This window comes from Panthera leo, chromosome B3 (assembly GCF_018350215.1).
Source record: "Panthera leo isolate Ple1 chromosome B3, P.leo_Ple1_pat1.1, whole genome shotgun sequence".
NCBI lineage: Eukaryota > Metazoa > Chordata > Mammalia > Carnivora > Felidae > Panthera > Panthera leo.
The window spans coordinates 1,837,853-1,854,104 of NC_056684.1; the positions used below are offsets into that span (position 1 = coordinate 1,837,853).

General features: G+C 53.2%; 1 protein-coding gene across 1 annotated transcript in view; it reads left to right on the top strand.

Annotated features, from left to right (window-relative positions):
* The window catches only part of ABHD17C (abhydrolase domain containing 17C, depalmitoylase), a 48,745-nt gene extending 37,528 nt beyond the window's left edge, over nucleotides 1-11,217 (top strand). Inside the window, exons 2-3 of the mRNA XM_042940823.1 lie at nucleotides 5,091-5,270; nucleotides 9,714-11,217. Of these exons, the coding sequence (XP_042796757.1) occupies nucleotides 5,091-5,270; nucleotides 9,714-9,933 (400 nt within the window). The 3' untranslated portion in view covers nucleotides 9,934-11,217. The remainder of the gene's footprint in view (nucleotides 1-5,090; nucleotides 5,271-9,713) is intronic.
* Nucleotides 11,218-16,252: the final 5,035 nt, after the last annotated feature.

The window sequence follows — 16,252 nt, forward strand, 5'->3', positions numbered from 1 at the left end:
AGCCCATTGGAATTTCTGAGTATGGAAAATTTCTAAGGAAGGGGATTTACATTTTTTTTTTTTTTTGTTAAATTCTCAAGAAAATCAGGGGCGCCTGGGTGGCTCAGTCAGTTAAGTGGCCGACTTCAGCTCAGGTCATGATCTCACGGTTTGTGAATTCGCATCCCATGTTGGGCTCTGTGCTGACAGCTCAGAGCCTGGAGCCTGCTTCAGATTCTGTGTCTCCTTCTCTCTCTCTGCCCCTACCCCTGCTCACTCTCTCTCTCTCTCTCTCTCTCTCTCTCAAAAAGAAATAAACATAAAAAAAATTCGCAAAAAATTCAGATGCGTCTCAGTTTGGAACCATTGGTAGTATAGAGGTTATCCATTTGTACCTTTTTTTCCCACCGAAAACAAAACCCCGGTGGTACGGTGAAAAACACACACTTCAGTAGCCTCATCGGCACAGGGGAGCGTGGGCACCGAGGCCCCTTACGAGTCCCTCCGAATATCTTTGATCCCTTCAAAGAATTACTTGCCCCCCTGCCCCACCCGTTCTCCAGCTCATCCTTTGTCATCAGGCGGTATAGGAAAGACCGGACAAAGCGGTGGGAAAGTCCTGAACGTGACACAAATCAGAGCGTTGGCCCAGCGCTTCACGGTTGGCAAAGCCCTTCCCGCACAGGAGCATCGGCGTTGGACACAGTGCTCCCCGAGTCCTTGCAGAAAGACCTCACAGCATTGCTTCCGTTATTCATTTTCTTAAACAAGTCAGTACCTAATAACGAAAGGAAACGAGAAGAGAGGGGCGCCCAGCTGGCTCAGTCGGTAGAGCACGCAACTCTCGATCTCGGGGTTGTGAGTTCACGCCCTCAAGCCCCACACTGGGCATAGAGATCACTTTAAAAAAAGAAAGAGAGAAATGGAAGTTCTGACTACCTGAAGATTAGCATCATGCCTTCTTTAATATGTTGATTTCAAGTCCCTTTTCCATTTATTGTTTTTGTTCTATGGAACATAATTGTGACCTCGTGTCTGTAGGGTGCTTTTTTCTGAACACGGTAGCTTAATTTCTCCCCACACTAAGTCTTTACGAGACGTAATTTTTAACGGTCTCGCGTTTCCTCATGGGCTTTATTTTTAGCGCAAAGTCTACCGTGAGTCGTAACGGTTTTTCGGGGCGGGGGGGCTGTCTCCATATCAGAACTATCTGGTGAACTTTTAAATCATAGTTTTGGTTGCAAAATGTAGCAGCCAGATAGAAATGTCCCTAACACGTAAGCGTCCAGCCTCGTGGACGGTAGAAGGTGCACAGTGACCAGACGTATCGTGTAAGCCGCATCCCACCAGGGTCACGGGCAACTTCAGGCACGTCTCTTCCCAGTCTGAGCGCCTCCCTTCCCCGTCCGCAGCCACTGCCCTCACTCGTAAGGCTTCTGGTCCCTGCTTTGCCTTATGAGCTTTCTGCCCTGTTACGTATCCCCAACCAGTGAAGCTGAATCTGGGCGGGAGGGCGTCTCTGTAAATGGTGCCACGTAGTGCGTGCTCTGTGTCTGCCCCTTTTCCTTACCAGTGTGTCCTTGGCTGCACAGGCATGATGTGCACTCTGGCGTGGCCGCACCCCGGTTTCTGCACCGACCCAGCTGCTGACGCTCAGGGTTGTCTCCAGCCGTGCAGACACATGCCCGCACACCGTCTCGTGTGTGTTTCTTGGCGCACTTGCGCACGTCTGGCCATGGCCCGTGTGCCGGGGAGTAGTTACCAGGTCGCAGGTGCGTGTCAGTACATCTCTTAGCGAGTATCGCCAGCGTCTCCAAAGCGGTTCTGTGCACCTGTACGTTTGGTCAGTATCACATGCTGGTTTTGAATTTTTTTCACGTTTATTCATTTATCTTGAGAGGGAGAGACAGAGCACGAGCAGGGGAGAGGCAGAGAGAGGGAGAGAGAGGGGATCCCAAGCAGGCCCCACGCCGTCAGCACAGAGCCGGACGCAGGGCTCGAACCCACGAAACTTGAGATCGTAACCAGAGGCGAAGTCAAGAGTCTGTCCCTCCCTGCCGTTTAGATTTCTTCTTTTATTCTAGAAAATGCTGTATTTTTTTGTTGGGTTGTCTTTTGCTCGCCGCCCTGTAGTAATTCTCTATACGTCCCGGGTACGAGCCCTCTGGTGGTCACGTGCTGAGGCAGGGGGCTTTTCCCCTTTGGTGGCTTTGCCTTTTCACTTGCTCACCGGTGAGTTCTGATGACCGGATGTTCTTGACTTTGATTTAATGTAATCGTCAGTGTTTCCCCGTTACAGCGAGTGCTTTGTGTTTTACCTGGTGACGTTTTCGAGTGGAAGCTCTGGGTCCGAAGCGTCGGTGGTCAGCGGGGATGTGAGTCCGGATGTGGCAGGTGAAACTTGCAGGGACCATCCTGGGCGTCGGATGCTGGCCGAAGGGAAGCCAGGAGCTAATGGGTCTCGCGGGGAAGTGCCTCCAGCCTCTGTGCAGCGCTTGGGGGAGGTCACCGTGGAGGTCCCGTTCCCTGACGTTGGACGGGTTCTGTCCCCCACCCCTCAGCAGCGGGCCGTGCCCCTTGAGGCTCGGCCCATTTCTGCCGTGTTTGTTCAGGGTGGCCCCGAGGTCCGGGGGGCACCGTGTGCGGGACGAGACCCCGAAAACACAGGTGGGGCCATGACGATAGAAAGCGGCGTTGACACGCACTCGTTGCGGCGGAAGGCTGCCCTGCGTCACCCCCGCCTTTCTGCGCACCTGCCGGGGCCGGCGCCCTGCTGTGGTGCCCCGCCGACCTGCGGGCTCTCGCTTTCCGTTTCCAGCCCTGCTGGTCTGAGTCCTCAGCCCTGCGTTCGCTGCCTTCAGTTTGCATTTTCCTCCTCCTCTTCTCTTTTTCTGTGATTTAGGGCTCGTTGGTTTGTAATCCACAGCAGAGGGAGGGGCCCACGCTCTAAATGTGGGACTTCTTCTCTCTCCGGGCGTCTGCGGACCCCCCACCTCCCCATCCCGTGAAGTGTCCCCTGGCCTCTATGCTTGGGGGAGGGGTCACAGACAGTTCTGGAATCTGATGACATTGTGCAGGGCGGAGGGGGCCCCAGCCTTATGTCTGCTCCCCTCATGGGTCCCTGAGCCCCCGGTTAAACGCTCCTGCTGCGGTGGAAGGACCCTGCGGTGGCTTCCCTCAGTAGAGCGTTTCCCCACGAGGTGGTCTGCTGGAACACTGCGACGGGTTCCTCTCTGGCACCCCCGTCCTTTGGGCCTCATCGAGGGGCTCTGTGTTCTAGAATCCTTGGTCTCTGCCTTAGATTCGGGACAGGATGCCGCGGCCATCAGTTCCTTCCTCAAACCTCTCCATAAAACTCCTCCTGCTGACCGTTTTCTACTACCCTGTCCTTCCCAATGACGTGAAGCCCCAGGCACGACCCCCCAAGACCTTTATCCCGGGACCCTCTTCTGCAGGCACAGGTGCCCTGGGTGGTGTTAGGTGCCAGGGGCTGGGGCCGCACGGGCTCTTCGCTTTAGTGACAGAGGGCGGATCGGGTTCGGGCACGTGTTTTTCTGCGGGAGGACAGAGCAGCTCCTACGTTGTGGTTTTTAAATTTGTCGTACTCTTCTCCGCACCCCCGCACGTGATTCTGAGTAGCCCCGTAACTGTCTCCCTGTCCCCTTGCACACATCTGTCACCGTCCTGCACACCCCCAAAGGGTGAGTCTTCCCAGAACATTCACTCTGTCCCCATCACCTTGCCCTTGGACAGCTCCCCCTCCCCTCACCGTCTGCAGGACAGGCGCTAACCCTTTAGCCGGCCCGCCCGCCTCTGGCTCTGCCCTCAGCCACCCTGAGCCGTGCACCTGCCCCGCGCCTGCCCTTCGCTTTCCCACGAGGCACTGTGTTTCCCGGTGCTGCTCACGGAGAAAGTCCTTTTTATCCCCGCGTGTGCAAGTCCCGTCTGTCCCCGCGACGCAGCTCAGGTGCCGGCTGTTCACAGACCACGTCCCTGCGCACACCCGCGGAAATGTGGCCATTCCCTCCCCGAAGACCTTCTCGAGAACCCCCGTTTTCCCATGGAGTTCGGGGGAGCTTGAGGGGGAGCAGGCCAGCCTGAAGTCCCGACCGTCCGTGTCACCGAAGGCCATTATCAGAAAGCGTCGCGCTCTGCGTGAGCCGCAGGAGGAGGGAGACTGTTGGGTCGCGGGCTTCCGCTCCACCGGCCGATGCCAGAGTATCTCCCAGGTGCCTGTGCCGATCGGCACTCGCACAGCGGTGTGTCGGAGCCCCGTCCTCGTCCTTGCTCGCCCTTGACGTTGGACGTTGTCTCCCATCCCAGCCTTCGCGGCATGCTCCCGCCAGGCCGGGGCCTCGCCAGGACGTCCGCCTGCTTCCCACCGGGACGGGCACGGCGCACCCTTCTCTCTAGAGCCGCGACCCGCAGGCTGCACCTGGGATTCTTCTCGGTTCTGCCGGCCGGAGCCGAGTCCCCTGGGGGACCGGGGAGTGTGGCCGCGTGCCCCGTGCCCCTTCTCCCAACGAAACGCCGGGAAGGAGTGGCTCGGGAGACCATTGGCGGGTGGAGAAGCTGAGATTAGCCTGCAGGAGACACTGAAGAAAATATAGGCGTCTTCAAATTAATCATCTCTCTGTACCTTCCTCTGATAGACATTAATTCCTTTCATGTTTTATTAAAACCTCACTTGAAGGGTTCTTAATAACAATAGTATAATTTGCCAAACGTGCGTTCGCTTCTCTTTCAGAAATACGTTTGCGATTATCGGAGAAACCGTAGAGAGGGAGGAATAAGAAACGAGATGCCCGTGAATACCAAAATGGAATTTATAACGCGTTCGTTTCGTTCGTCCCTCCCGCTCCCAAAAATGTCACGTCCGTCATTTTTGCGAAACGTTATAGAAGGGGGAATCCCAGTCCCTTAGGACAGAGATAGCCCCTAACATCTGTCTCTGCGACGTTCACGTTCGTTTTAAGCTAAAGTGTGTAAGTCAGATGATGTCATTTTAAACCGGTAGCCGTGGGGGTTTCGCGAGTTTAAGCGAGCAAGGGTTTGCCTCTCTGTCCTCCCCCGTACGTGAGCTAACGGCGTGCGCCCTCTGGTCTCTGCAGGTACGGCGTGAGTCCTGAGAACATCATCCTGTACGGCCAGAGCATCGGGACCGTCCCCACGGTGGACCTGGCCTCGCGTTACGAGTGTGCCGCCGTCATCCTCCACTCGCCTCTGATGTCAGGCTTGCGCGTGGCTTTTCCGGATACCAGGAAAACGTACTGCTTCGATGCGTTCCCCAGGTAAGCTCGCACCTGTGCCAGTGCTGGGGCGTCCGACGACCCGAGTTCAGCCTCCACCATTAGCTGTGGGCACCGATAAATATTTCCTGAATGTGCCCAGGACTCAGACCCTGCTCTGGGCACGTTGGGGGTGTGGCGGCCACTGGGACGCGTCCGTCCACCAGAGACTTCGTCCTCTGGGCCTCGCTCATCTGTAGAACTCTCCCAGATGATGTGCAGGGACCTTGCTGGGACTGACGTCCAGGATTAGCTGGCTCGGCTGTGAATGCAAGATAAAAAGAGCCGTGCCCACGTATCCTATAAACACCTCCCGTTCGGTATTCGCTCGTTCACGGAGACGGGCGCGTATGGTTGGACTGCAAAGAGCTCGATGCAAAATGTACGATGAGGCCATTCGTGGTCTCCATGCTGACATGCAAACCGCGAGCACCGTCGGGTTTGAAATCTCTTCCTCTTTCAGACAGACGGGACGGGCGAGGGAACATGTGAGGCGAGCCGCTGGCGGGCCAGTGACTTCCGTGCTGGGCTGACAGGCCGCTGTGCTGCCATAAGTGAGCAAACCCAGCCCGGCCCCAGACCCCTGCGAGCTGTCCAATGTTGTCCTGCTGTTCGGTCCCCACCCCCTTGCCCGAGCGCATGGACGAGAGCCCTGGGCCGGGTCCTCCCCGGCCGGCTTGCGGGAGGCGGCGCATTTGCCACCTGCCCGTCCTTGCTGTTTCCTCGTCCCGCTAATGGAAGGAGCAGGAATGGCCGACCACCCCGCTCCAAATGCAGAAACCGCGAGCCGGTGGCTTCTTGAATACCTCTGTTGGAAAATTTCACTTTTTTTTTTTTTTACAATCCGAGTTGAGAAGGAGCGCCCGGCTGGCTCGGTCGCTGGAGCGTGCGACTCATGGTCTTGGGGTTGTGAGTTCGAGCCCCACGTTGGGCAGAGATTACTTAAAAAAAAAAAAATCTTAAAAAAAAAAAAAAAAGAAAAAGAAAAATCTGGGCTTGAGGAAAGTACTGTTCCTAAAAACGATTTGCCCGCTCAGCTTGTCCCGTCGCACGTTGCTGAAGCGGTCTGGGATTGTCACGGCGGGACCGGCCGGCTCCTACTGCCGTTTTGCAGGAGAAGCCTCGGCAGAAATAAAGCCCAGTTTTAGGGTGTTGATCGACCCACTCGTGGCTGTCATTCTGCTCTTGCCGGAGGGGAAAGAACACCATTTGGTTACATAAACATCCGCCCAGACTGTCTCCTCTTACAGAACGAGGCCTTCTGGTAACACCTTGGGTGAACTTGAGTTCTGTGCGGTTTGTACCAGGGTTTAATGAGATGCAGCTTCATGGGAAGCCTGACCCAGCTGCAGATTCCTAGCGGCGTGGCTGGGAATGCTAAGTGGGGCGAGTGCCCCTCAGACGTGGCCTTATTTGTGCCGAATTGGTAATGAGAGGCCAGTTTGTTGAAAGGGAGATGTTTGGCGTGTTTTGTGGGAAGCGATGTTAGGAGTTACCGGGGCAACAAAATGAATAGGTTGCTTCCTGACTCAAATTAGCATATACCTTAAAATATAGCCATGGCAACTAATTGCAGCTTATTAATTAACAGTGAACCCAGCAACTAATCCTTGCTGGCTGTGTCTGGTCCGCCAGGCACCGGGCTGAACATTCCATCGCGAGCCTTCCTCACTTAACTCTTCGCCACGGCCTTAAGTTGGTCAAGTTACAAAGGACTCATTTTACAGATTAGGAAACTGAGGCTGAGCCAGGTGAGCTGTTTGCCGAATTAAAGTAGGGGCGTGGGGACTGCCAGAAAGTGCCCTGGACAATTAATATGATGGATTCCAAACCACAGGCAGTCATGCAGATGTTCTCTTAGAGCTCTGTTGGTGCTTCTGTCTTTAAAAAAAGGTATTTCCTGTTTCCTTTTTCTATTACAAAAAAAGAAAGAAAGAAGGAGGGAAGGGAGAGAGAAAGAGAGAGAGAGAGAAAGAAAACAAAAGAAGGAAGAAAGAAAAAGAAAGAAAGAAAGAAAAAGAAAGAAAGAAAAAGAAAGGAAGAAAGAAAAAGAAAGGAAGAAGAGAAAGAAAGGAAAAGAAAGAGAGAAAGGAAGGAAGGAAGAGAGAGAGAGAGAAAGAAAGAAAGAAAAAAAGAAAGAGAAAGAAAGAAAGAAAGGAAGGAAAGGAAGGAAGGAAGGAAGGAAGGAAGAAGGAAGAAAAGAAACAGGGCGCCGGGGTGGCTCAGTCGGTTGAGGGTCCAACTCTTGATTTCGACTCAGGTCGTGATCTCACGGTTCGTGGGCTGGAGGCCCGTGTTGGGCTCTGCACTGACAGTGTGGATGGAACCTGCTTGGGATTCTCGCTCTCTCTCCCTCCTGCTTGCACTGTCTCTTTCTCAAAATAAATAAGAAAACTTAAAAAAAAAAGAAAAGAAAAGAAAGCTTCAAGTTAAAAAAAAAAGGAGTCGTGATCATTATTTGGTTTGTAGCTTATTTTCCTTTACATTTAGACTCAGACATCTAACTGGAGACACTGTCCAGGCTGTAGAGATTCTCTTGAATTGTGCGGAACAGCCCCAAGTCTGTTCCGTCAGTAAATATCTTTCTAAGTGAAGATAACTGGACTCCCAGATTCTCAGAAGAAGGAGTCTCGTTAAAATTAAACAGGAGAAATGGGGCGCCTGGGGGGCTCAGTCGGTTCAGCGTCCGACTTCGGCTCGAGTCATAATATCACGGTTCGTGGGTTCGAGCCCCGCGTCGGGCTCTGTGCTGACCGCTCGGAGCCTGGAGCCTGCTTCGGATTCTATGTCTCCCTCCCTCTCTCTGCCCTTCCCCCGCTCGCGCTCTGTTTTTTCTCAAAAATAAATAAACGTTAAAAAAAAATTAAACAGGAGAAAAGCGGGTTGGGGATCTGCGAGATTGCATGCTGGCACCCCTGGCTCTGGTCTTGGCAAATCCCTGGCACGTCCTGAAACCATCGGAGACGTCACGAGTCACTCGTAAAGGTTGTGTGCAGTTGTCTCGAGAGCTCTGTTACCCGCACAGGCTCAGGCCTGCGGTAGTGATGCCTCCCTGGGGTTAGCGCCCTCCGTGGTTACCGGGAGGTGGGCTTTCCTGTCTCCTCCTTTCTCGTTGGAGAGTGAGGCAGGTGTTGTACGGAAAGGGCAAAGCGCCTGGCCGTGGAAGACGTTTACTCTTTCGGCAGCGGGGTCCCCGAAGACGGTAACACTTTGTCTCCTCGGTAGCCGTGGCTGGGACCAAACACAGAAAGAAGTCACGGGCGGGGGACTCTGGGGGGGACAGCCGGCCAGATCCGCCTCTCTTGCCGCGTCCACAGGTTAAGTGGGGGTCCGTCCGTGGGCGAAGTCGCCTGCCCAGCCGGCCAACGAGGCTTAAGGTCTTGAGTTTCTCTTTGGGAAATGTCTTCGGACCCTGCAGCACATTCCTTTGGAGGTCCTCAAATATCCATCCTTTGAGGGTAGATTTGATTCTTGTCAACCGTCCGAAATCATTCGGACTCAAAGCTAGGCCTGCATCGTGTTTACAATGCTAAGTAGCACAGTGTTTATGGAAAGCGAGGCATCAGCACTTAGAAAATGAGTTTTGTGGGGATCTTGTCCATCGATTCTGAAGCCGTCTCGCCAAGAAGACGGAGACCCTGGGCCGTGTGGATTAGGTGTTCGGCTTTCCGAAGAGACGCTCTGGCAGACATGCTAAGTTCTGGCCTATTTATTTTTTTAAAGAAATCCTCTCTCCAAAACATGAATATGTCCGAAATATTAGTTACTGGATGGTTAGTCCGGAGGCTTTTAGCCGTTCTGTCTTTAATGAAATACTGTAAGGAAAACACAGTGACCAAATGCGGTATGGTGTTCTTGACCGGATCCTGGAACAGAAAGAGGGCATCAGTGGAAAAACTAACAAAAACCCAAGCAAGGTCTGGAGTTTAGGTTACGGTGACATGCTGACATTGGTTTCTTGGTTCCGACAGTCGTGCCGTGGCAACGTATGGTGTGAGCCTTACGGGAGACGGGCTGGGGCGCACAGGAACTCTGTTATCTTTGCACCTTTTCTGGAAATCCAAGATTATCGCAAAATGAGAAGGCTTTTTTTTTTTTTTTGTTAGTTTATTTATTTATTTTGAGAGAGAGCAGGGGAGGGGCGGAGAGGGAGAGGAGAGAGAGGATCCCAAGCAGGCTCCATGCTGTCAGCACAGAGCACAGCGCGGGGCTCAGACTCACCTACCGCGAGATCACGACCTGAGCTGAAACCAAGAATCGGACGCCCACCCAACCGAGCCACCCGGGCACCCCCGAAAAGTTTACTTAAAAAACAAAATGAGTTACTAGGGAGGTATTACCCTTCCTCACCTGTGATTGCTGATCCGGTTACATTAGGTGCAACGTATCTTCCCCGGGGCGTCACTAATGGAGCCCTTTTTCTCCCCGCCCCGTTCTCTTTTGCAGCATTGACAAGATCTCTAAAGTCACCTCTCCTGTGTTGGTCATCCACGGTACAGAGGACGAGGTCATCGACTTCTCCCACGGCCTGGCCATGTACGAGCGCTGTCCCCGAGCCGTGGAGCCCCTCTGGGTGGAAGGGGCCGGACACAATGACATAGAACTTTACGCACAATACCTGGACAGACTAAAACAGTTCATATCTCACGAACTGCCTAATTCCTGAAGAAGGCGCCTTGATCGTACCTCATTTACTGTGAACACACGAGTCCTCTGTTTCGCACGTGCTTGAACTGGGCAGCGGTGACGGTGTGACAGCCACGGGGGACGCGCCCGCCTTTCGGTGTTCCAGTCAAATTGCTGAGGAAGTCCCCGCCTTCTGTATCTGGAGGCGGCTCTCCTCGTTCACACAGCACGCTAAACCGAACATTTGTGGCAGCCAGCGTCCCCCGCCTGGCGGGAAGGGGGGAGTGGGAGCTGGGTGCCCGACGGTCGGTTTTCCCGTGCTGTGTGGGGAACGCTCACATCTGTCACCCCGCTGTCCCCACCGGTCACGGTTCCCTTAACGCAGGACTCAGCCCTCTCCCCACCAGTGTTCTCAGTATTTGACACGCAGCTCTTTTTCCGGCCACTGGATTCATGGGTTCGATCCATTTGTGAAGCTGTGATTAGAATACAACCGGAAAACTCGGGTGATGAGAATTCATTCCTTTGCTAAGTTTCGTTCACAGGCTGATCTCTTACCCCAAACAAACCAGCCCAAGGGTGATTTACTGGAACGATCACGAACAGGTTCATCCACTGGAACCCTCTAAACGTAACTGGAATATTCTTAATCAAAAGGAAACTGGGGTTTTTTTAAGCATAAATTTATTACTAGTCCACAGAGTTTTAATATTTTGATGGTCCGGTTGGTCTAACACAGAGCCTAGCCGACTTTCCTTCTGTGAAGCCCTCCTGGTAGGACTTTTTTAAAGTACTGTACATATTTGCAATTGCATTGTGCATATAGATTCTTAATGGGTAATTTCCTTTTGTCGGGCTACAAGGCAAACTGCAGATCCCTCGTTTGTAATGTAAATGATTGAATACATTTTGTTAATATGTTTTTATTCCTATGTTTTGCTATTAAAAAAATTTTATAACATTTCCAAGACAAAAAACAAAAAAATTACAAGTTGATGCTTTGAACAACTTATGTAATGGAAAGTTCACTAAACTAATCGTTTTAGTTTAGGAGCTACTTGGGTTTTGACACCGGAGCTGCACCGAGTAAGCATCAGAAACGGAAGATGCTTAAAAATTGCCACATTGCTCATCTTGGTTGGGGGTTCGGGTTGGGGGGGTTCCTCGGTCTTGATTTCGTTTTTCTTTTCAAATTTAAAAGCCTTAAATGTACTGTAAGCCTCAGATTGTTGTACAGCTGGATCGCGAACGATTGCCAGTCTGTGTACTATGGCGTGGAGAGAGCACGGCGGTCGGCCACGGAATAAAGAATGCATGGATCAGAGCGTGACTCCCGCCGTCCTTTCCTTCCTCCCCGCGTCAGAGACAGTCACGAGTGAGAAAACGCGATGTTGTTCAAGAAGAGACCCTCGGGGCTTTCCGATTTCACTGCCTCCCGCAGGGCGTGCGCCTCTGTCCTGCCAGAGACCCGAGCGGACTCTGGAAGAAGCCGGGGCGTCCGGCGAGTGGTAGTAGAGTGCAGCCGGGACCCCGGCAGAGTCTGCGGTGGGTCCCGGGCACGAAACGGGTGGTGAAGGCACCACGGCCGGGGGGGCGGGGGGGGGGGGGGCGGGGGGGGGGACGGTGCCTGCTTTTTGGAAAACCCGAATCAACTGTGGTCCATAGTCGTTTCAGCCCTTTGACCGCTGACCAGAAAAAGAGCAAGTGACAGAGGCTTGTCTTCAGCTCTGGGGACAGACCGCCTGAGCGTGCGGGAAGAGGAAGCGTTGGCAAGATGGAGGTGGAAGGGGACAGGGCGAGCTCGCGTGAATGTGTGTTCCGGCACAGGGCGGGCCACTTCCTGGTCTTAGGTGGGTACCTGTAAGGGGGCGCCTTGAGACGGCTGGTGTTAGGTCAGTACCTATAAGGGGGAGCCTTGAGACTTCTAGTATTAGGTGGTGCCTGTAAGGGGGAGCCTTGATGTGACTTGTTTGTATCCACTCAAAGTAGCTTATGTTTTCTGCCTCCTGACTCCTTTCCCAAAACCAAGGGGACAGTTTTGCCGGAGTTCCACATGGGGACAGCCTTCCCCTGAGATTGGTGTGCGTGGTTACCGTGGGGACCCCGAGAGAGACCCCATTCACGAGAGTAACACGTGCAAGTAATGAACCTAGGAGGTGTGGTCCCTTGTGTTTTCTGCCGTAAGACGGACTTGGGATGCGGACCAAGTCTCCCAGTAGAAAAAAGCGAACGTTACTGACTAACATGGAAGAAATCTCCGCAAGCAGATGCGTGAACTGGTAAGGAGATAAAGACCATGCGGGTGATTTGCCGGGTGCAAAGGAGAACAGACAGGGAAGAGGGCATTGACCCCAGTGTTGTCTTGGGTGGAATTTGCTGGACTGGGTTCGCCCGAGCCTTGCCTGCCCAGTCAGGTAGAGCTCGAGGGACAGGAAGCAGAACTCTTACCAACCCAAGAATAGAAGGGAACATACACAGAGATTCTCTCAAAACAAAACAGCAGGTATTTTACTGAGCAGTAAGACAACAGAAGCATTATTTTGCTTTAGATTGGGAATTAGCCATAGTAGCCATGACCCTCACTGCTGAAAATTACACAAAACACTGTAGCGAAAGGTGGGGGGGAGAGACAGAGAAAGAAAAGAGAACAGAAGAGAAGGAAGGAAGGAAGGAGGGAGGGAGGGAGGGAAGGAAGGAAGGAGGGAGGGAGGGAGGGAGGGAAAGAAGGATGGAAGGAAGGAGGGAAGGAAGGAAGGAAAGAAAAAAGAAAGAAAAGAAAGAAAAAAGGACAGGAGAAAGAGAAAGCAAAAGGAAGGAAGGAGAAAGAAAAGGAAGAAAAAGGAAAAGAAACAAAAAAGATGAAAGAATGAAAAAGATACAAAACACGGCAAAAACAGCTGAATATGTTCTAAAGCCAGACTATTGTGGGGTGTGTGTGTGTGTGTGTGTGTGTGCGTGTGTGCGTGCGTGTGTGTGTGTGTGCGTGCATGTGTGTGTGTGTGCGTGTGTGTGTGTGCGTGCGTGTGTGCGTGTGTGTGTGCGTGCGTGTGTGTGCGTGTGTGTGTGCGTGTGTGTGTGTGTGTTTGCTGGCTTTATCAGTACTTTTGTCAGTAGACTCAAAATACATCAAAACATTGTTTCTCTAAAGCACAAGAAGAAATCGATAAATACGTTAATTCCGATAGCAGCAAATACCCAGGCGGTCTCCGTATCATGCTCTTTACACAGAAATCACTCTGCCTGCACCCCTCACCCGGGAGAGCTTTCAGTCCGGCAGTAGTGGGACAGCGGTATAACGCGCCCACAAATGTATAACAAGCCAAGTAGTAGCAGGTGCCGCGAAGCAAAATCCAGCAGGACAAGGGTCATCAGTCTGCCGTCCGGCCAGAAGCCAAGTCCCCCACCTCCAACTAACGCACGCCCCGTCAGATACGCGAGCAGACGTTGCGTTCCTGGAAAGGATAGGGAAGGGTGGTTTTGTTTTGGAGCCGGAGTTGCTTTATGGTTCCCGCGTATGCTCGGAACAGAGCCTGGAAGCTGCTGGACCCGCTAACAAGACAGCAGGTGGGTGCCCCCCTCGTGGGCACAAAGAGCCTGGTTCTGGGAACTGCTTCACTGCGCCTCGTTTCTGTCGGGGGACACCTGTAAGAAATGTGTACTAAACGGCTTTATTTTTTTTTCATGTTTGTTTATTTCTGAGAGAGAGACAGACCCAGAGAGAGCCTGAGGCAGGGCGGGGGGTTGCGGACAGAGGGAGAGGGAGACACGGAACCCAAAGCAGGCTCCAGGCTCTGAGCTGGACCGGCCTCCATCTGGGAAGGAACCTCGGGCCTCCCACCTACGTCCATGCCCGTGCCATCAAGTTCTCAGAGTCATTTAAGGAAAGGCAGACAAACAAAAGGGCAGACTGACCGGGCTGGGGAATGCTGCTCCTCAGACACCGCTGGCTGGCTCCTTAATGACGGACCCTCGTCCCTCCCAGGGCAAGACGCAGGGGGGCTTCTCCTTAAAAACAAGACCACTCGGTGCATAATTAGTGGCCACTAGAAAAAACAAAACGTAATATTCTTTCAATCGGAGCTCGTCTATCAAGCCGAACGACGCGCGGAATTCATTCATTCATTCATTCGTTCGTTCTTCCTCCAACCATATTTATGACCCCAAACTCTACTTTGCTCGGTTCGGGGGATGAGGCAGTAATGAAGTCAAAGCCCCCGTCCTCTGGGAGGGGAAACAGACAAGACACAGGGAAACAAAATAAGCCAATCATGGTGTGCGTCATAAAGGAAACGATAAACACGGGGAGGAGGTGAGAAAGCATGTAGCCTTCTGAGAGGGTTGAGGTGTCGTGGTTCAGCATTCCACCTGTGGAATCCACCTGTCGACCTGAGCTTGAACTTGAGTGCCACCGGCTATTAGCTGCCTATCTCGGGGACACCGCTGCACCTCTCCGTGCCTCGGTTTCCTCGCCCGTAAAATAAGGACGGTCGAGTCCTTCTCTCATAACATTAACGTGAGGATCGCATGAGCCTAGAATGCACTGGGCTCCCCGAGACCGCTAGCGATCAGCGTCTGGAGAAACAGAACATTAGCGAGGGGCCTCTTGGGAGCGTGTGGGTAGAGGACACGCTTTCCTGCCCCGTGTCCTCGAACTCACCCTTTCTCACTATGATCTGTGGAAGGAGTAACTGCTATGTTTCTCTTCTCTACTCACCGTCCGCTTCGCACATGGCTGTGACTGACAGCCATTTTACAAATCTACGCACGTAGTTCTCAGACTTCCTGGTATTTTATTGCGAAGCATTTTTTATAACCGGCCAATAATTTACACTCAAGTCCTGTCGCGGTAGGCCGGGGGTTCTCAAAGTGGGGGTCCCTGGACCAGCAGCCTCAGCATCGCCTGAGAGCTCACTCCCAGGGCAGATTCTCGGGGCCACACGAGCCGCGCTCAATCAGAACCCCCGGTGGGGACCGGGGCTGGTGGGGGGCTCAGGGGTCCGTTTGAACGAGCCCCGTGGGCGATCGGATTCGGTTCGTGTTAACGTTTGAAAATCTCTGAGCCAGGTTATTTGACGTTGAAACGAAAAAGGGGTCCTACCGAGAACAGCTCCTGTGCTCCCCTGCTCAAGGCAACACTACGGTTTGTGGCCATAGTAACAGGTGACCCAGAGAACAGGATTTAAAGCTGTCCATCAGTGACGCCTTCCTTCAGTGGGTTCCCAGCTCCTGAAGGCCGGCCAGTCGGCCACAGCCTGGCTCCAGGGACCAAGCCTCCTTGGCAAAGGGTCACTCGGTCCCTAAAATCTCCCGCTGGTGAGAGTCCACGAGTCCCTGAGCCCCGCCCTGCCCGCTCGGTACGAGACCATCATGTACGAGACTCACTGCTTGGCCAGGGACACATCCAACTTTTCGCTCCAGATGCCCTGTGGTGATGTCTTCCTTCGACACCCCAGGCAAGCCGGTGGCTTTAGCCCACGGGCACCCATGCCCCTTGACAGGTACGGGGTAGACAGCATCGTGAGTGCCTGGGGTGGGGCGCCGTGAGGAGCCAGGAAGTGGCGTCCTGGAGAGGCACTCACATTGTTTTTTAGTGCTTATTCATTGATTTTGAGAGAGAGGGAGAGAGAGCAGCACAGGGGCAGAGGGAGAGGGAGGGAGATTCCCAAGTAGGCTCCGCACCACCAGCACGGAGCCCAATGCGGGGCTTGAGCTCACAAACCGTGAGATCATGACCTGAGCCGAAATCAAGAGTCGGACGCTTAATTGACTGAGCCACCCAGGTGCCCCCTCCCCCCCTTTAAAAATGTTTATTTATTTATTTTGAGAGAGAGAGAGAGAGAGAGAATGAGCAGGGTAGGGGCAGAGAGAGAGGGAGAAAGAGTACACTTTTATCACACACACACACACACACACACACACACACACACACACACACACCTGCGGGCAGGTGGGGCTCGCCTGGGGTCTTCGGGCTTTCCGTCTGCACGTCCAGGTTAGTCCCGCCCCTTCGCTGTTGTACAAGAGGTGACACAAGGGGGGAGAATTGCCTCAGAGGGGAGACTGATTTGGCGACAGTTTAAGCACAGTCCGTGCCTACGGGGTGCACTGGTACACTTCTGGAAAGAAGGCGGAAGGTTTCGGGGCATCACAGGAAAAGATCAATGCCTGTGTCATGTGGCCGCCGAAGCCACGGAGGACACTTGGGAGCTGAGAGCATCCGCTAATGTGCTCCTTGGTTGTCTGGGAATTACTTAGAGTATTTAACCAGCGTGGTTCGCATTTATTGTTCGTGCTGGGAAATTTCTCTTCGGGCGTATCGTGTAAATCTCAGTGGAGAGGTGGTTATTTGCTGGCTTCCG